General features: G+C 38.6%; 1 protein-coding gene across 4 annotated transcripts; it reads left to right on the plus strand.

The window, feature by feature from the left end:
• The first annotated feature begins 8,605 nt into the window (after positions 1-8,605).
• Positions 8,606-16,852, plus strand: LOC111327452 (uncharacterized). Of its 4 annotated transcripts, XM_088763583.1 has the most exons (6): positions 8,609-8,764; positions 8,881-8,931; positions 9,698-9,823; positions 15,127-15,410; positions 15,836-15,956; positions 16,209-16,852. In XM_088763583.1, the coding sequence occupies exons 3-6, from the start codon at positions 9,751-9,753 to the stop codon at positions 16,631-16,633; spliced, it is 903 nt and encodes a 300-aa protein (XP_088619709.1). In that variant the 5' UTR covers positions 8,609-8,764; positions 8,881-8,931; positions 9,698-9,750; the 3' UTR covers positions 16,634-16,852. The 4 variants fall into 4 exon arrangements, with proteins under 4 accessions (XP_022787380.1, XP_088619711.1, XP_088619710.1 ...); XM_022931645.2 differs by having other exon boundaries at positions 8,606-8,931; XM_088763585.1 differs by having other exon boundaries at positions 8,606-8,931; positions 15,154-15,410.
• Positions 16,853-20,197: the final 3,345 nt, after the last annotated feature.

A 20,197-nucleotide genomic window follows, 5' to 3' on the forward strand; every position in this document is an offset into this window, starting at 1 on the left:
ATTACTTCTTTGGAGAGTACTTTTAAGGAAGTGGGAGCTGCTTTGGTGGCGCGATGATATGAAACATTTATGTTCATTTATGTTTATGTGTCAGTTTGTGCACTCAGTCGATCACGTTTTCCCTATTTTGAATGCAATTGTTAGAAACACTGGTTTAGTCGCCGCTCTGCTTTAGGTTAAAAGAAGAGGGAATGGACTCTTGTGACTTTTAAGAAAACATCTTATTCAAAGAAAGTACATGCATCTTCAATGATGATTGCAGGGCTTCTCGTTTTGCGTAACCGAAAACAAACTGTTACGAACTGTTCATTCGTAAGAAATTAAATCGACTGTCCATTTTGAAATATGTTAAAAAAAACCAATCTTCTTACTTTCCTATATTTTTAAAACTAATGAATGAAAAGGTAACACTACTTTTTGCCTATAGGTGGCTTTGATAAGCCCATGCATTTAGGTTTCGCAATTTGTCAGCCTTATGGCTCGGAGGTGAACTGCTAACAATTTAGTCATAACCTTGGCGAGCCCACTGAATTATCATTAGGAAATGTCAGGCAAACTTAACAAGTTCAATAGGCCATTTTGAAATTCCAATTAATCGCTCGGCGTTTGCATCAAGGCTTAGTGCAGACCTTTCTTGTGAAATTGTGTTATGGCAAAAGGAACAGCAAATTATTTTTGTTATAAAAGACTTCCAACCTACCCTTAATTCAAACAGAAGGAATAGACTGTGAGATGATACTGATTACCTGGTGATTTCCTTCATTTGTAAAAATTAACTGGAAGAACATAAAATACTGCTTTTGAGGCTAAATGAATATGATACAGATTATGAGTCTATGAAACGTATTCAAACCAAAATAACTCACCAAGGTATCACTGCATTATTCTATCCTCTAGAATAGTGATATATATCGTTCGCTATGCCCGGGGGGGTGGGCATTGTAAAAGCTTCCAAATTGATGTTCCCACATGATTCTACACCCCTCCACCACGTGGTGTTCAAGGAACATAAAGCGGAGTATTAAATATATGGCATTTAGTATCTGAGAGTGGGTATTAGGAACTTCTTATAGAAGCAAAGGATCATACCGAATTCGGCTTCTCTTAATCTAATTCTGAAAGCACTATTTTGAGTGTACACTAACTGAATTGCGAAACGTAACAGCAATATAGATGTTTCCTTAATTATTAATTATTATTAATTATTAGTTGTTCACTTCAGAGATATGAACGGAGGAGTCCTTCCAACTCAAAACACTGGCTTCTTGATACTTTATATCAAATTTAATTTGAACGAAATTTTTAATTTCTTTACCTCGAACGTTTGGGTGAATTTTTTGATTCTTCAAGCCGCATGATATCCCAATGGCAAGAAGTTACCAAGGTAGATAAATTAATTAAAAACGGATTAACAGAATTGCGAAAATTTGTTCAATTCTCATCCAAAGTGGGGACATCTTGTAAATGTCAGAACTGCAGTATTCAATTGTAGTTAAGCTTGACATTAGCCCTTTTGCTATCTTTTCACACGTGAAGTGCGCAGCTTGACTATTAGCGAAAGTAAAACAGGTTTGCATTCAGCGAATGATCAACGTACGTGGTGAAACCTGACTAAGACCATTGCTTAAGATTATCGTAACCTTTATTAGTATTGCTATTTCTTTTTGCTTAATGTTGTTATTTCCTGAGGGGTAGCCGATAGGATATATAGATCTTATGTCGAAATTTGCGACGGGCATCATCCGAAACCGAAAGAGAAAATCGAAGACTTGTAAGGACGCAAGGAAAATGATAACGGCAAATGAAAACGGTCTCAACCACACTGAAACTTTTGAGCAGCACCTATGTTCGGCTTGAGACACCGCCGTTGTTTAATACCTTTTGAATGCTTTAGCCGTATTAAATATTTTCTTTCTGGTATAGTAACTGTAGGGAATTCACTAATCCTGTTCGTTCTTCAAACGAGGTCCTCGCTATACCCTTTGTTGAAGGTTTTGTTTCTGAGTTTAGCAGTAAGTGATATCTGTGTAGGTGCTATTGTACAGCCTCTCTTTGTAGTTTATGTTCTTTCTCTGCTAAAGGGAAACTGGGGACTTTGTAAATGCTTGCTGTTATCCAGTTTTGTCATAGGATCAACACTAGGTGGAGTTTCTTTGTTGACGTTGACTGCAATAAATGTGGAAAGAGTTCTGGTTTCATTTTTGGGAACGAGATACGAACATGTGGTAACTTTGAAGCGAACATGTGGGGTTGTAATCGCAGTTTGGGCTTTAAATCCTATAACTGTTGTCTTATCCTCCATCGAGTGCACTCCACAACTGTGGATAACTTATATAACAATTTCGCTTGCTCTTTTGATAGCAATACTTTGTTACAGAAATATCTTCCGCATCCTCCGTCATCGTCAACGTCAAGTAAATGAAGAGCGTCAGCAAGAGCGACAGGGCCAAAAAAGTCGATTAAACGTGGCACGGTACAAAAAGGCAGCGAGCAGTACACTGTGGATTCAAGTGACATTAGTTGGATGTTATTTACCACACGCTGCTGTTAACGCTTTGTGATCCATCCTGGGTGTGGAGTCAGTTCTATCCCCTGTGGCCTATTGCACAATCACTTTAGTAAATTTAAATTCTTCGTCAAAGAACCCGTTTATTTACTGATGGAAGATTGAAGAGGTTAAGCGAAAGGTGAAGAAGAAAATGAAGATAAATATTTTGTCCCGATGATTTGTAAATTTGTCTCGATGATTTGTAAAGTGAACCAAATAAAATAAAAGTGGACCAAATAAAAAAAAAAGGCAGTAGTTTTTAGCTAAATTACTTTAGTTTCTAAGCAGACCAGCGTATAGACGAAATTTTTCCTTTTGGAGACTGGAAAAATAAAGCTTGGGTTTTCTTTATTTAATGTTTTTGTTAACATTTTCTCATTCAACCTAATGGCATGCAAGTATGATTATGGAATTTTTCTAGCTTTGTTTCTCTGTTTCCGACTAGATATATTGTTGTTTTCTATTCAATTGCAGCGCTGCAATGAAGGCAAAAAAATTTAAGAATTGGTTCGTGCGTAACGTGTGTTTATCAAATTAAAGAAGACACAGGAAATTTAACGAAGAAGGGGAGGTGAAATTGCCCAAGACGCAAAAGAGAGAATGACTAGCTTCTTTAGGGTCTACTTGTAGGAAATTCCCTTGCGTATCCATACCTCGATATACTCACAGTTAAAAGCGCGAACCAGTTATTTCATTGTTTCGTCTGGGCAAAAACTTTCCATTTGATATACTGTCCATGAAAGTTGGCTTGAGTTGCAGGCTTGTCCATGGAAAGTTCAAATAGAAAAGTGTTAGCCGGACGATCATCAGCGAAGATTAATTACACACATCACATCATTAACAATTGAACGACTGAATTACACAAGGATGAAGCATGTCTCAGTGATCTGAACAAAAAAAAAATTGTGATAATAATACCTTCTTCAATTTGTCCCCCGGCCAATAAATCTATCATTTGCAAGCTAATTGGAGAGTCGCTAAACATAAAACTTCGTTCCGTTACGACAAGAATAATAAAGAGGAAGAAGATCACGAGTATTTTGGGTACATTATTTTACTTTGAAGCAAGCCAATGAGGGGACAGGAACATTTTGGGCATGCAACCATCTGGTATAGCACTTAATTAGTCTCAAACCAATCTCTTTAAACAGTTTTTTCCCTTCTAAAAAGCTTTGAGTTAATTGTAAATTAGTTTCAACATACTGCTAAAGCTATTTTTCACCTATTTTGTGTTTTAATATTACCTTTTGTTGACACCGCTTTATCTTAACGTCTAATTTGTTCCTCATCTCTTCTCCAATGCGCAAAACAAAATCTACTGTTGAATTTATTAGCGATAATCGTGCCAGAAAGAAAACATCTCGGACCGGATTTTGGGTCATAGTGCGGATCGGATCGTTGAATAGAAAAAAATAGATATAATTTAGTCCTTATTAACCGAGCGGGGGTCTGTATAGGAGAATCTTGACCGAGGTCGCCAGTACAGACCTCACTGCGTTCGGTCTGTACCAGCGACCGAGGTCAAGATTCTCCCATACAGACCGACCTAGCTCGGTTAATAAGATGTTTATTATATGGCTGTGTCTTATACACCAATTTTTTATATTCTTGGTACCTTTTATTTGTAGACCGGTCCAGATGCCGGTCTAGATGGAAAAATTTAGACCGCTTTCAATATTGATTTCAGCCAATCAAATACGTGAATTCGGTTCCCAGTCCTTGTAAGACACAGCCATATAATAAATGGACTTATTAACTAAATGGGAGAGCCCTAGAGGGAAATATTTGGCTCATGGTCATGACGCACGGACCGAGTACTATGCATTCATCGAGTCGATTGTGTCTACTTTAAACTGACATCGGGGTATGTCTTCGCGGCCTGGACATAATCGATGTTGTCACATGGTATTCTAGCCAAATGCTTTTCATCGCTTGCTTTTGGCATCAGCTTGCCGTTGAATTCAGTGACCAGTAATCATGTGAAATTATCTTTTTGACTCCTTTCCATCTCAGTTTAGTTGATTCCTTTTCGCAGTACAATTATGAGAGACTTGACATTTTCCCCTTCGAAGGCAGTACCAACTGGCTCTGATCCATTGGAGTTCTGCATGCATTGTCTCGAGCAAACCTGCGAGCTTGCAATTCCGTAGCACAGGCGTTTGTTTTGATACTTTTAAAAGACGTGACGAAGTATTGTGTCACTTCCTATGAAGTCATGTACACGAGTAGATTTCACTAAATACTTGAACTTAAGATATTTCTAATAAAACGAAAGCAATTTTTCTTCTATGTGTTATCCAACTGAGTATAAAGCTATTTGCAAAAGATCGTACTCTGCACAAGACAGCTGAGATGAAAGACTTTGGTAATCTGACTCGCCATCCATGTGGCGTCGGATTTTTGAAACGGACCAAATCACACAGCTATGAAAAACTTTCCAAGGAGTTTGCTATTCCTTGTTTTTCAATTTGTACCTCTTAAAACGACTAAAACTGGTATTACAGATTTCAAACACGTTTTACCTTTCACTAATTTGGTATTTTCTTCATATGTGCTAGTTTTTCTTCAGTCTCTAGAAACATTGAATAACATCACAAGGAAAAGAAAAACTGGCAAGATGTTCAATATATAACTTAAAAACGGTAAAAGGTATTATAACTAAGAGATCAGTTGGCATTAAGAATTTTAAACTCAGGTCCGAAAACCGATTTCTTTCAAAGGTTGTCATAAATCTTTCTTGATTGCAGCCGGAAACCACAAATGAATATTTTACATGCGAATTGCTAGTCGAAAGCAGAAAAATAGGAGACAAAAAAAGACCCCTCACGTTCTTCAGGTCCGTCTTAAGAACGCGTCCTTACATTACAATCACCAAGCTGTGTTCGGGTCACTGAGACATGCTTCATCCTTGTGTATTTCAGTCGTGCAATTGTTGATGATGTGATGTGTGTAATTAATCTTCGCTGATGATGATGATCATCCATTTCATTTTGATTGTGAATTGTTCTTTTGTCCATTTTTGTGCTCTCTCTTTCCGTTTATCCATGATTCCTTTAATACTTATTCTGATAACACGAGGGACATTCTTCAGCATCATATCAATTTATCTTCTAATTCTGGTTTAGGAATGGCTTCGATAAACTTTAGATAGTGATTGTGATGATACAATCTTCGTTGTATGAGCACCTTTGGCATAACTTTATTAAACGCTTTGACTCTGTATGCCTTACTTGTTAAAGGTAGATTAGCGCTGCTATATAAGTTAGATCTGAGTGATCGTTAGAGTTGAATTATTTTGCCATGTCGACGTGTTTCACGGAAGTATTTCCTCATAAAAAAGTTCTTGAAAGAAAAAAAAAACGAAAAAAATGTATAGATAGATGTCTGGCAATTTTTGCGGTGGTACCTTTTTTTGCCAGGAGACTGACACTCAAAGTGCGTTAGTAAACGTATTTTATCAAAAAGACCACGTTGGAAGTTCTTCCTGTCAGCACCTGCCGATTGAATTCAATGATGCATTTCGATAAATTTAAATGTAGGCTTTTTTATTAAGTTCATTTGCTGTTGGCCGCTGAAAATACTTAGACACTTCTGAATTGTTGATAACTTCTTAAAAATTTTGAATGAAATAATGAAAAAGAATCCATAAACTAAAAAAAAACCAAATCAAAACGAACCAAACTGAGCCTTGCTCACCATGGTCTTCAGTAGCTCAGCATCCGACTAGATCCCGGAGGGTCGTGGGTTCAAGTCCCATCTGGGACTTGGATTTTTTCGTATTACATTAAATTGTTTCATCTTTACATGCTCACTTTGGACGTTGGTTGGCCGCATCTTGAGATGCTTTAATGTGACAGCATGATGCTGTTAGTGAGTTTCACATGCGCTGGTCAATCTAACTTGGCTGTGTAGCCGCGCGATGCAGTTCCACTGAAGGCCCACAAATTGACCCTTGCTCACCATAGAGTCTCCAGTAGCTCAGTGGTTAGAGCATCTGACTAGATCAAGGAGGGTAGTGGGTTCAAATCCCATCTGGGACTTGGATTTTCTCGTATTACATTAAATTGTTTCGTCTTTACATGCTCCCTTTGGAAGTCGGTTGGCCGCATCTTGAGATGCTTTAATGTGACAGCGTGATGCTATTAGTGAGTTTCACATGCGCTGGTCAATCTAACTTGGCTGTGTAGCCGCGCGATGCGGTTCCAGTGAAGGCCCACAAATTGACCCTTGTTCACCATAGAGTCTCCAGTAGCTCAGTGGTTAGAGCATCTGACTAGATCACGGAGGGGCGTGGGTTTAAGTCCCATCTGGGACTTGAAGTAAAAACGAAAACGAAAATCACAAGTGAATAGGAAAACAAGACAAAACGAAAAAAACCAAATATAATCTGAACGAAATGCTTGCATTTCAGGAATTTCTATCGGTTAAATCAGTCCAATGACGTCAGTAAACTTATTCTCTAATTCTCTTATTTTTCATCACTATACTGGCTTGTGTAAAAAGATGATGATATCATAATTTTAATTTGGGATCAACAGAAAGAATAATATGCTAATTTGCAGTTCAGTTGTCGTGGTAGAAAATATCAAAACTACATGAAAATTTACCTTCCTATGAATCACATGACAATTACATGACTTTTGTCGGACATATAGTTTTGCGCCCGCGCGGAGCGAGGGTAAATGCCCGACAAAAGTCATGTGATTATCATTATTATCAATACACAAGGCCAAATCATACAAATTCATTTAATAAGAAAACCTGTTTAGTCGCTATCATTACTCTCCATTATTCGGCAGCGTTTGCGGGTTGATGGCGACGGTTCTTCATACTTTCCGTGATAATTAATTATATTGAATATGTTGGATGCAATTTTGGTACGACTTTGCCAAGGAAATAAAATGGTTTTACCATGATCATGGTAATTTTTTTTCCAAAATTGGCAGTAATGTCTCAATCTAATTGTAATTCGCTGTTGTCGTTAGGAGTATAAACAACCCTGCACGCGTTAACAGGTAAGACAATGCCTTTATCAGCTCTCAAACGCTCAGTCCCCTATTGTCCCACAAACTGCTAGTGATCTGGAGCTCTTTATAGAGCTCACTAAATCCCCGATCTCCCAGCAACAATTATTTAAGCATTAGGAAAATTGTAGTGATAGCCGGTTCCAGTCCAGGGATAGCACTATCATGAAAAGATCGAAGAAAACAGATTCCAAAATAGCGCATTCGTTCGCACGCTCTACTTTGTCAGTTTTTTTCTTTTTTCTATTAAGACGAACTTGCGATTCAGAGACGTTATTTCGTCCTTCAGTTGGATAAAAGTAATTTTCGAAGAGATAATCGAATCCTAAGCGGGAAATAATAGAAAACACTTATTGTTTAACAGACTTGTGTGGGCTTGATACGAAGCAAAAAGGATGCTGATTAAGTTGTAGCTGTAGAGATAAACAAGTAGTGACCTTTTGGTAAAAATCGAATGCTAATGGCCATTACAAATCATACACTTGAAATAACCAGCTTGAAGTATGCTCCGCTTTTACAAGTTCATGAGTTCTGGCAGTATTCCCTTCAGAGGTTATCTTCGGCCAAGAGAACCCCCCTGATTACGCTTCACCTTTGTACAATCCTTAGAGCGTAACTTGCATAATAATGGAGTTAGCAACCTGAAAGGCTCACCTTTGAGCCTGAGGTGTTACCAAATCGATCCCTTGTTTTTGAGAAGGACGTAGAGTTGAAAATACTTCAAGCTTTCCTCATTAGGGCACCTTTAATAAAAGCCTTTTTTCGATTTTGGAAGGGTGGAGTTATTCAAATGAATATGCCAGTGCAAGAAAGGAGGAGCTTGAAAAGAAGAACCTTATTGTGTCTTGGTTTGAATTAGAGCCCCTTACATAGAAAAAATTTCAAACTATTCGCCATAGTCAATTGTTGTCCCTACACCTTATTAGTGTTAGTCGCCTAAACTGACATTTAGTAACATAAAGCATAACAGGAAGTCTTACAGATGTCGCCACTTAAATTAATGCAGTTTCTGATGCCTTTATTAACATTTGTATCAATTTTGCCTCTTGCTAAACTCCTTTCCCCGTCAGTATCTCGTTTGCGATATCAAGAGCGCCTTTGCGAAAGACAGTCTGTCTCAAAATTAATTGTACGAGTGAGGGAAAGCAACAGAATAAACACGTACGTCGAAAAAATTCTACGTTTTTAGAAGGTAAAAAAAATTGCATTTAAATGATCTTATGTTTGAGTTACGTCTATTTCTGTATTTTTCTGCTTGGAGTCCTTGTGGGTGAGTTTCTTCATTACTGTTGTCACGGTTTTGAGTAGAATAACTCGAATTTGGTGCCTGCAGAACCGAACAGGCAACAGAGACAGAAGGTGAGTGTTTTCAGGTTTAATAAGAATTTTCACGCATCAAAGTTGGTGAAGGAGTAGATTGCTAGCTCTCTGTTTAAATTTAAATTTCAATTCAAACAGCATTCACCATAGAGCATAGACCATATCACCCCTTTAAAATCCTTTTAATAAAGATTTTCAAGGACTGTTGATATCTTGGTGAAACTTTATCTCTGTTCTATAGAGAAATTTTAAAGAATTTTATTGATCGAAATATATGAACAGTACTGTTTCCTCTATGTTTCTTGTTTTTCTTTCCCAAAGGTAAATAAATGCAAAAGTTTGACAATCGGCCCGATAGGTGGGCATTAATTGTTTGCTATCATAACTAAACGAAATGACGGTTATTTCCTGTCCTAATTTGTCAAGATTTTCTCTTTCTCAGTTGTTACGGTTGCCATTAAGGTTCCATGAAAAATAACTGATATGAATTAATTAAAAAATACATGGAAGTTTCGATCGCCACACGACCTTTTAATCGCTTTAAACATATAGAAAACATGTCGACGTTACCTTTTCTTCAAATGTTTCTGACCTTGTAATTTTTTAAAAGGGAAAAATATGCTGACCAGTTCTTAATGAAAAAACAATCCGGATATATGTGTCAAAAGCAGAGTCATCTATTGTTTCTCAACCTTACTTTCTTGAACAATGACCACATACACGCGTTTTGCTTAAAAGCAGGCTGAGAACATCATAATTACATTTTGCACTGCTCTCAAACACTGACTTGTAGGCTCCTTTTTAGTAATCGAATATCCGAAAAGGCGGAGATTTTCAAAAGCAAACTTGGGTCCAATCATGCGAAGAGCAAAGAACTGTGGTGTTTTCTTCTTGTTTTACATTTTGACGGTCATCCCGAGCTGTTTTTCAGGTTAGCCTTCTCTTTACTTTGTTGATGATTATAATTATTCACATAAAAGTCTAACGATATAAAATGAAGCTGAAAAAAGCTGCAGTATTAAAGGAAATCTTTTGTTTTCGTCATTTTATTCTTTATCAAAGAACTGTATTCATAATGAAGTATGGGGCTGTGCTAAAATTAAAAAATTAAACAAGCCTTACCTGTAAGGTGAAGTTTGATTGGAATTCTACCTCCTCATTGTCGCATAGAGAGATCACATGAGATAGCGCATGCGTGGTGCAGATCATCCTTTAAAGAATCAGGCCCGTGACAATAAACCCTCCAAGGGGGGGGGGGGGGTAGAATCATATTGGGTGGGCATGTGATCTCTCTATGCAACAATGAGGAGGTAGAATTTCAATCAAACTTTACCTTACAGGTAAGGCTTGTTTAATTTTTTAATTCTACCTCCTCATTTGCATATTCGAGATCCCATGAGACTTTGAAGCACACGGGCCCAATGCAATAATAAGTACAGAGCAATAATTATAATCACAACAACTGGTTTATTGTCCAAAAAAAAACAATTTTTCCACATCATCATTAAAAAGAACAGCTTAGGACAGATTTCCCAAAATTAGTGTCATCTTTGGTATCCTTCTTATAATAAGTAGCAAAGGTGCATTCTGCAGACCATCCTGCTGCAGCCATTATTGTTTCTAGAGGTATGCCCTTCCTGAATGGAGCTGAAGTGGAGGCTGCTCTGGTACTATGTGGCATGAATGTTTTTGTATCAATGCCTGATTGTAGCATCACTGTTTTCACCCACCTAGAAATAGTACTCTGACAGACAGGGTGATGTGGTTTGGCAAAACTAAGGAATAGATTAGTATGCTCAGAGCTTCGAATAGACTCTGTTCTTTTCAGATACTCTTCTAAATATGTCATAACACACAATCTCTTGTCTACAGGATATGCAGGCAACACCAGTACTGGTGGCAGCTTGCCTGGCCTAGATTGTTTCACTAATTTGTGGATGTGAAACTTGTATGAAGATTTCCCTTTAGTCAAATGCATAATGTTCATTAAGTGAACTGACTGGCATCTTTGTCCACTAACCAACATGCACAACATAACCAATTTAAAAGTTAATAATTTCAAGTTCAGGTTTTTAGCAGGGCTCCAAGTTTTGAGCAAATCCAAAACCTTAGATACATCCCATATTGTCTGATATCGTGAAAGGGGTGGCCTGGACTGGAAGGTTGCTTTGACAAATCTCTTTATCAGTGGATGTTCACCCACTGTGTAAGAACTATCAGTCAAATCTACTGCTGCAGATAAGGCAGATCTAGCAGTGTTTATTGCTGAATAGCTGCTTCCACTATCATAGAGTTGTGTCAAGAAGTCAAGGATATTGGCTACAGTTGGGTGAATGGAATTTTCATTTCTTGCTGCTGCAAACTTTGTCCACTTATCCAAATACACTCGGTACTGCTTTGTGGTGCCAGTCCTCCATGATTCCATGATGATGTCGCAAGCTCTTTTTTAAATGTTCTGCTTACTGAGTTTTGTCTGGACAAGAGACATGCCATCAGTTGAAGTTTGGGCCATAAGGGGTGGATCTTGGTCTTGTTGTGTGGCAGCTGTAGCAGAGGTTTCACCCTTGGCAGAAGTACCGGCTGACTGATTAACATCTGACAGATCTTGGGAAACCAAACTTGAGTTCTCCATAGTGGTGCTATGACAATAGCTTGGCCCTGATCTTCCTGTAACTTCTGAAGAACTCGGGATAACATGCTGAAAGGGGGAAAAACATAGACATATTTATCTTTCCAGCTCAAACACATTGCATCAGTTGCATAAGCATCAGGGTCTGCATGCCATGACACAAAAGGCTTGAACTGGTAATTATGCCCCGAAGCAAATAAATCTATATCTGGTTTCCCCCATTTATCTGTTAACAGTTTGAAAACATTGGGATTTAATTTCCACTCAGTCCTATCATTAAATTTCCGGCTGAGCCTGTCTGCAGTTTTGTTTTGAACTCCAGGAATGTGTGTGGCAGTAAGCCAAATCTTCCTTTCAATGCACCACAGCCAAATGTCTCGTGCTACCTTATTACAGGGTTTAGAATGGGTGCCACACATTATATTAATAAATGTTACTGCAGTAACATTATCAAGTTGTAAATGAATATGTACACATATCTCTTTTGCGCAGAGTGCCTGGAGTCCTAGTTTGGCAGCTTCCAGTTCAAGGCAATTTATGTGTTTATCAGCACTTTCTTGTTTAAGCCATCTACCTCCTGTAGGTTCCATACCATCTCGGTATGCACCCCATCCTTCCAGAGAGGCATCAGTTGTTAATATAAAATGAGGGTTTCCATGAGAAGTTGGCTTCACATAGTGCCAGCTATTTTCTTTCCACCAGCTGAAATGTCAGATTTTGCTAATTCCGAAAATGTCATTTGAGCATTAAAGGAACCATTATGCTGTTTTAGTGCATCAATTTTTTCTATTTCCAACTGTTTGTAAAACAATGGTCCATAATCCACACCAGGGGAACAAGAAACTAAAGTGCCAATTAGCTGAGCAGCTTCTCTGATTGAACATGAGTGCCCTCTCAAAATGTCTTCTCCCAAATGAATAATTGTATCAATTTTTTCTCTTGTGAGACTCACGGTCATATTAATAGAGTTTAAAACAAACCCTAAATGCTCTATTATTTGGGTTGGCTGGGTGATCGATTTTTCTTGTGACACATTGAACCCAAGGTTCCTAAACAGGGAATACGTATTGTTCACATTTGTCTGGCACTGGACAAATGCATTACCAAATAAGAAACTATCATCCAGGTAGCCGCTGGAAACATGGCCTCTAGTTCGCAAGGTAGAGTATACTGGTTTCATGAGTTTTGTAAAAATTCGAGGTGTAGAGCTCAACCCATTTGGCAAAGTAATATACTTATATAATTGGTCACCAACAAAGAACTTTAAATACTTTTGAGAATCTGGATGCATTGAAACAGAATAATAAGCATCTGTTAAATCAAGCGAGGCCATATAACAGTTTTTTGTCATTAAATTGATACATGATTGAAGCGTATCCATCTTGAAATGAATATATGAAACATGCTTGTTTAAAGTCAAGATTCAGTATCATGCGGTAGTTCCCATTTTTCTTAGGACGCAAGAAAACTGGGGAGATGAACTCCCCATCTTCATGATCACATATCTCAATGACTCTTTTCTGTAAAAGCTCTTTTAACAGTGTATTCAAAGCTATTTCCTCGTGTTTCTCTAATTTTCGTTGTTTAGGATGAGAGGTTTGTGTGGGTACTGAAATAAAATCAATTGTGTAACCCCTCACAAGGTCCAAAATAACTTTATCAGATGTGATTTTTTCCCATTCGTGAAAATGGAATTGTAGCCTTCCAGCCTGCACCACTTTCTCATTAACCTGTATTCTCTCACATTGCGAACTAAAAATATCTGAACTCATCTCGACCTTAGAATTGGTTCGTACCTGAACACTATTTACAGGTTTTTTCCTTGGCTGGCTGTTTATCTTCGAGGCGGATACTGTTGATGGCCTCTTGGTGGTGGATTTTTGTATCCGCCCCTGTGCCTGCTCACAGCGCCTCTTCCCCGGCCTAAAAAAGGGAAAGGTCTTCTGGGTTCTGACCTTCCATGAAATTGCTGACCACTGCTGTGGTCTTTTTTGTTTGAGTGTTACTTTCGAAGTCACTTTGCTGGCTTCTGTCAAATCCTTTACAGATTTTCCAAGGTCAGTGCCAAATAACAGGCCATCCTCAACTGGGTTTTGGTCACTGCATAGTAGTTTGTATTCAGTTTTCATGTCTCCCTTGAACAAGGTTCTCCTCCGGAGATCTATTTCATGTGATGCATCACATAACAGTGAAATACTGTCGGATAGTATTTTCATTATTGTATCTTGTGAGGGCAATGGTTTATTACCTTGCTCAGCCCTCATATAATCATACAGGATTCTGGTGACCGCAGTTATACCCTTTAAAAGGGGTTTTTGAGCTTTCTGGAGCATCGCATCTTCTGTTTTTATCTCTTTCCTGACACTGTTAAAAATTTCAGGGTTCACTCGTACGACTGCTAGTCGATTACAGTTGCCCAGTGTTGGGAATTTTTCCATCAATTCATCGCGGGCATCCTTGGTCATGCCTTTACTGAGAAGTTGCTTGACCAGCTCTGAAAGTTCAGGCGTCAAATTCTCGCCATTTTGTTGTGGAATGTTCACCACTTTGGCCATTCCAGCTAGCACGCTAAATTCCTCCCTTGCTTTTTTAGATGGAGGTTCGTCCTGCGTGTCCGCAGTTGTCGTTTGGTCAGGTTCGGATCCACTTCCATCACCTTCGTCGCTTTCGCGGTCACAGCTCTGATTATAACTATCATAAGCTGATTTAATTTCGGTTATTACCGGTGTAATGCATGCAAGGGAGCCAGTGAGATCTCTAAGTTGCTGTCAGCAAGTTTGTTGGATGAAGGAGTGGTGGTCTTTCGCCTCGACGGATTTCCCGCCTTACTTGCTGGTGGCTGACTTTGCTTTAAAGCTTTCGCTTCAGCCTGTTTGCTCCCCGTTTTGCCCTTCCGGGAAACCTTTTCAGCAGTCTGAATACCCTTTCGGGTTTGTTTTTTGACCGCTTCGATGTCAGATGAATATACATCTCCATCTAATAGAGGACTTTCGTCCAAAGCGATAACGACGTCAGCGACCTCGTGGTCTCCGTCATTTTGTGACATGGTCGGTTGCTTTAGCTTGACTTTGGAATTCTGGCTAACACACGACAGGTCGTCGTCACTAAGAACCGTGGTTCCTCTACAACTTTTGTCTGTAATCTGTAAAGTGTTTTGCAATCGATGATTACAAGGGTTGTCGTAGATTAGCAAAGTGACAAACTTTTAGGACTTTCTTCTACCGAACGCAACGCTTAAATGATCTTCACCACGCATGCGCTATCTCATGGGATCTCGAATATGCAAATGAGGAGGTAGAATCTTGATAATAGAGCAAAACCTGAATGAACAATGCCTGAGATGGGAGGGGGAAATCTCAATTCTGCTGATGGAAGTCTGTTCATGAGAATTCAAGCGTTACATTAAAGGAACATAAGGCACAATTGAGATGATAAATGTAACTTATCAAAGAATTGGTAAAAATTTTTTATTCCATACGCGAGTGATTTTCTTCATAGACTTTGGCTCTCAACAGTTTCAATGCTGCTGTTCCTATTAATCTAACTTGCACCTTGCACGAAATGATTATAAATGGAATCTTTACGGCTTTCCACACTTATTATAGTCGTAACCAACCCATTGTCGCCTTCAGAGGGGAATTTTGGACAACAGCTCTTTTCAAAGACCGAGTACTATCATCTTAGTGTCCCTCATATTGGCATATTCACGGTAAGGGACGAAATGGAGTGCCTATTTAAGTGCCGCAGGAGTCACTCGTGCCTTTCTATAAACATATCCTCCTCTAAAGGAAGAGATGGAAAGCTTTGGTGTGAGTTGCTGTCTTCTGACAAACACAAAAACGCTGACGAGTTCAAAAGAAACAAGAGTTCGCATCACTATTGCATCAAGGTAATACTAATCCTCTGTCTAAAAAAGAATGAGAACAACTGGTAAATCTCCGTTTCTGTGTTTAAGATTTTTATGAAACACTAGAATTTCTGATGTTTCGAAACATGACATCCTTAACCGTGTAAAGTTAAAGCATCTTTTCAGTGAGTTGAGCTTACGAGCGAGGGATCTACCGAGCCTTTAACACAGATTTTTAAATTGTATTTTTTTACAATGATAATTGTACATAATGGAGTGCAATTTGCTCTGCAAACTTACTGCGAGCTTCATATCTCTATGAATGCAGGTTGACGCATAAACCAACACATCGTTGTCAAATAAACTCTAATTTGGATTCAGTTCTTTATTTGATGAACGTGACAGGAAACTATCGTTTAGTCCGAGATAAAAGAATATTTGCATAAAGTGCATTTGTCTCTATTTAGCTTTCCTGTACCAACACCCCGTGCAAGAATGGAGGGACCAGGCAACTAGGGCACGGAGAGTACAGTATTGATTCCACCTGCGTTTGTGCAAGGGGTTTCACTGGGAAATTCTGCGAGGAGAGTGAGTAAATCTCCGGCAAATTTTTATTTTACCGTTACTACAAGGTAGCAAACGGCGAAAAGAAACATTTACATTTTGCGGTTTTGCAATCCCTGTTCTCATGAGAGGATTGCCCTGCTTCAGTCTCTCGCTCTTTGGCTCGCCTCCATCTCCAACGTATACCCCTAGCTATGCCCCCATGATTGGAGACTTACTGTCACCTAGTTCAAACAAGGTTTAAAAATATTTCCTGCTCTCCATTTACTATCTTAGGCGTAACTCTTAGCCTGAATGGACCCTGGCCAGTTGGTGTAGCCTTCATAGGTTCCAATGGTAAGTATCTCAGTCGTAGTCATCGATCGGGAATTGACTACATTGAGATGGCAAAAAGTCAGAAGGATCCTACCACAAGATTTCTAACCACGGAGTTCAAAAGCAAGCTGATGCTTAAGGCAAACAACGGGAAGTATTTGTCTAGAGTAAGACGTGGAAATGTCGATTATATCGAGGCTGCCAAGACATATCCAGATATATACAGCCAGTTTTCGGTACATGATCAACAGGATGGAACCTACGTACTGCAAGCAGACAATGGAAAATATTTGAGTGTAATCTATAGAGGCTCTAGAAACTCTTTCGAGGCAGCGAAGGATAACATTGATTCCTTTTGCAAATTGAGACGTGAGATTCAGGAGTAGAAAGGATTAGTCTCGAACAATGATCGCTGTTAAACATAATAATAGCGATTGTCTTTCAGCCCTCACTATTTCAAGCTATAATTAACCCCTTAGACAACGCGCGTGTGAGGAAGGGAGAAGATAGCCGGTAAGAGCGTCAGAAAACTGTAGGAATCACAGGAGACGTGGGCTGCCGTCCAGATGTACAATCTTATTAAAGTACATGTCAAAATAACACTATTCCCTTTGTTTCGTGTCCCTGTTCCCTGCTCGATAAAATCGAGTTGGCTGGCTCTCTTCAAAGCTTTCATCTCTTTTTCATTGTTTGCTTGCAACTCCTGCGACGCCATGATCAATCAGTTCCAATCAACGATGGTTCGCAGCCATTCTCATTGAAAAATTGAAACTTTGGCTGTCCTTGATATGCTTCTTTCAAAAACTTCTCGGCGGCCACAGGGTAAACCCGAAAAAAGAGGGTCTTAAGGGGGGAACCATTAGCCGTAAAACGGCCAAAACATTTAACCGTTAGGCGTAATAACTGACAAATTTCAACCCTTAGTCTTGAAAAAAAGTGGATGTAAAAAAATTTTCCCGGGACAACAATGGAAAGATATTAACCGTATATTGGCCAAAATTTTAACCGTTTTTCTCTCTAATTTGTTACCATCAATTCCATCTTTATCCGCTGTTTTTCTGACTTTTCTATTCACAATCGTTATGGAGTCTTATAATCGACGATGCTTTTGAATACGCGCCTTCGACTTCTCGGTGTTTCAATCTATGAAGGTGCTCTGCGTTAAGGTGTAAAATATGGCAAACAATGGCGTTGAAAAAAGGGTGAGTTTTGGATACACACGTTCAACTTCCAGGTATTTTAATCTCTTTACTTGAGGTGTTATGCGCTAAGGCGTGAATTATGGTAAACTTTGGCATTTACAAAGAAGGCCGTTAAGTAGTAAGAATTTATGAGCAAGAAAACTGCTGAATCAAATACTTTTACTTTTGTAAATTTTGAACTTCGGTATAAAATTCACGTTATCTCAACCAATTCATATGATAATTATTACTGTTATATTTTTTTTAGGGGGGGAGCTGGGGGTTCGACACGTCAAACGCCCTTTATGCCGTAAGCTTAACCCCTTTCTTACTTGGGTGGCTGCGATTTTATTCTTCGTCACTTAATTAAATTCTTTGTTAATTTTTCGCGCTTTGGTTGCACCAGTTGAACACTATTGACTTCCTTTCTATGATTAACATGTTATAGACGAGGGAAAAGTGTGTGTGCTAATTAAGTCAGCGAACAAATGTCTTGATAGCCACAATTTCTTTAAGTCAATCGACTACAAAGTTCTCATCCAGTTTGGCTGCGGGAGTTAAGATTTTCTATATAGGTTTTCCGTTCGATCTCGAAGAAAATAGACTGTCAGGACCTCAAAATGAGAAGTGAACAAGCCTAAGGATGCCCAATTTCATAAAACTGTGGTTGTTTCTAAAAACCTCAAAAGCAAAAAAATGAGCCACTTCGAGTTAACAATACTTCGATTCCTAACTGCAATGCGAATTATGGTCAGTTATGCAACTGTGGCAGTAAAAATTAAAATTTGCCGCTTTCAAATTAGGCTTTGCCACTTTTGGACCATTCTTTAGATCCGTAAGTTTTAATTTTAAATGATGTTATGTTATAACAGTATTGTTCAACATAAGATTTTGATCGTAATTTAGGCCGTGTCCAGTGTCTAGTCTAGTAAACGACGATTCAGGAAAATCTATCGCACTGGTCTTCTACACGCAAGAAGAGAAAATTTAGCATTTACTTAAAACTTTTGTCTCCACGTATTTCTTTCTCTGTTTTGCGTTGATTCTTAGTTACAGTTTTTGGTTACCTCGCAGTTATTCGGTAAACCCGACATATGTGCATATCGACTTTGAAATCTCCTTATCAAGCATGTTCCGCGATTTTTTTTATCAAAAATCTTGATTTCTCAGCACATCTGACTAAAACTATCACTTTTTTTTCTATGGGAACAAACTATTTAATTGTTCTTGTTTCAGTAGAGGACGATTTATTAGGGCGAGGCTCGCAGCGCGTGAAGCGCGAGCAGCCTAGCCGCTTCCTTAAAAGAAATAGAAGAACCCATCAAGCCGAGAAAATTTGTTCGCAGGCACGATCGACCGTACATGGTGCTACTTTGAGCATAGGGGTCAACAGCATTGCGGGGTCAATTTAGCCATTACTTAATTATTAGAGGGTTATGCATAACTTGGAAATGATGCCGTTAGGATATGAAACCGTGCGCACATGCCGGCAAAGAGATTACAACACGCGTTCAGTTTTGAGTGGGAGATTATAATGATTTAATGGCTTTTGTTGAGGGCAAAAATGATTTACGGTATTTTGCAGACTCTGATCAAATTGCAAAGGAACAATACATAGAGTTAAAGCTATGTCACCTGGAAGAAATCATTTTAAATCGAGTTTCTGGTGAAAGGGTTCGGGTGACTGAAAATGGGCAGGAAAGAGAGAAAAAAAAAACTTCAGAAGAGAGCGAGAAACCATACGAAAAATAGGCAGAAACACAACCAGAGGAATGCCAAAGAGAACGCGAAAAGGCACACAAAACAAAGGCCACTATGTAGTGAAGAGAAGGAAAGACAAAGAGCTCCAGAAAACAGACTGAAAAGAGGTTAACAACAAAGGAAAAGCGAACTAGAAAAGAGCTGACAAAGAAAGGAAATGAGGTAAATCGAGTCTTATCTGAGTTATCTCCTACGCTAAGACTCTTCGTGCACAGTTGTTTCTAATACCAACCTCTCGGCTCGTGAAAAACATATTTTGATCGACATATTCCTCGACGTTGCCTTCCTGACTGCTTAACTCTTTAAGGTCTCAATTCCAACGTGGCACTACAATCTAGCAAAGGAGATGTTACGGGAAAATTTAGTGATTTTCTCCCTGTTGATGTTTAAGCATATTTATTCGTTGTTTTTGGAATTCTAGCGTTCACAAATTATGCGAGTTTCTTTCATTGCAATGTTTGACAAAAGATAAAAAGCAACAAGTAGATTTTGAATAGCCAAGTTAAGTCGTACAGCTGCATCTGGACACTTTTGTAGCTCGTTCTTTGTGAAATGTTAGGTAAATTTTAATGTTGATGGTCTTTCTGGAAAAACTTGGTTCTCGTGGTAGTTGGCAGCTGAGTTTAAACTCGTAATTTTAATTTCCTTTCATACGATAGTTTCCACACCAACCTTGCATAGATAAACAGAAACTTTTAATTACTTTTCCACTCTCATTTCCTAAGATGCGCTATTGCAATTAAGATAAGTATATTTTCTATGCCAGAGCTGTGAATTCTCACCTAACTTCCTATTTTTAATGAACTCGCGTTGATTGCATCCGTCCTTTTAATTTGAAATTCTTTTCGTCGTAGAAAGGGATGGGAATATTTAAGTAGTTTTCGTTAACTTCAAAGAGATCATTACCGCTTCTTTTGTTTTGCTGTTTAAACATGGTTGATTTGGATAACAATAGCATTTCACACCAGTTAGTTTCTAAGCAGCTACCTTATAAGTTTTGTTGATTAC

This window comes from Stylophora pistillata, chromosome 6 (assembly GCF_964205215.1).
Source record: "Stylophora pistillata chromosome 6, jaStyPist1.2, whole genome shotgun sequence".
Lineage (NCBI taxonomy): Eukaryota > Metazoa > Cnidaria > Anthozoa > Scleractinia > Pocilloporidae > Stylophora > Stylophora pistillata.

Excerpts from the sequence above, each read along its gene's own strand:
- LOC111327452 (XM_022931645.2), top strand. The coding sequence starts at position 9,751 with ATGCGAAGAGCAAAGAACTGTGGTGTTTTCTTCTTGTTTTACATTTTG. Across the intron at positions 15,411-15,835 it reads CGCATCACTATTGCATCAAG|CTTTCCTGTACCAACACCCC; the intron begins GTAATACTAATC and ends GTCTCTATTTAG. Across the intron at positions 15,957-16,208 it reads TGGGAAATTCTGCGAGGAGA|GCGTAACTCTTAGCCTGAAT; the intron begins GTGAGTAAATCT and ends TTACTATCTTAG.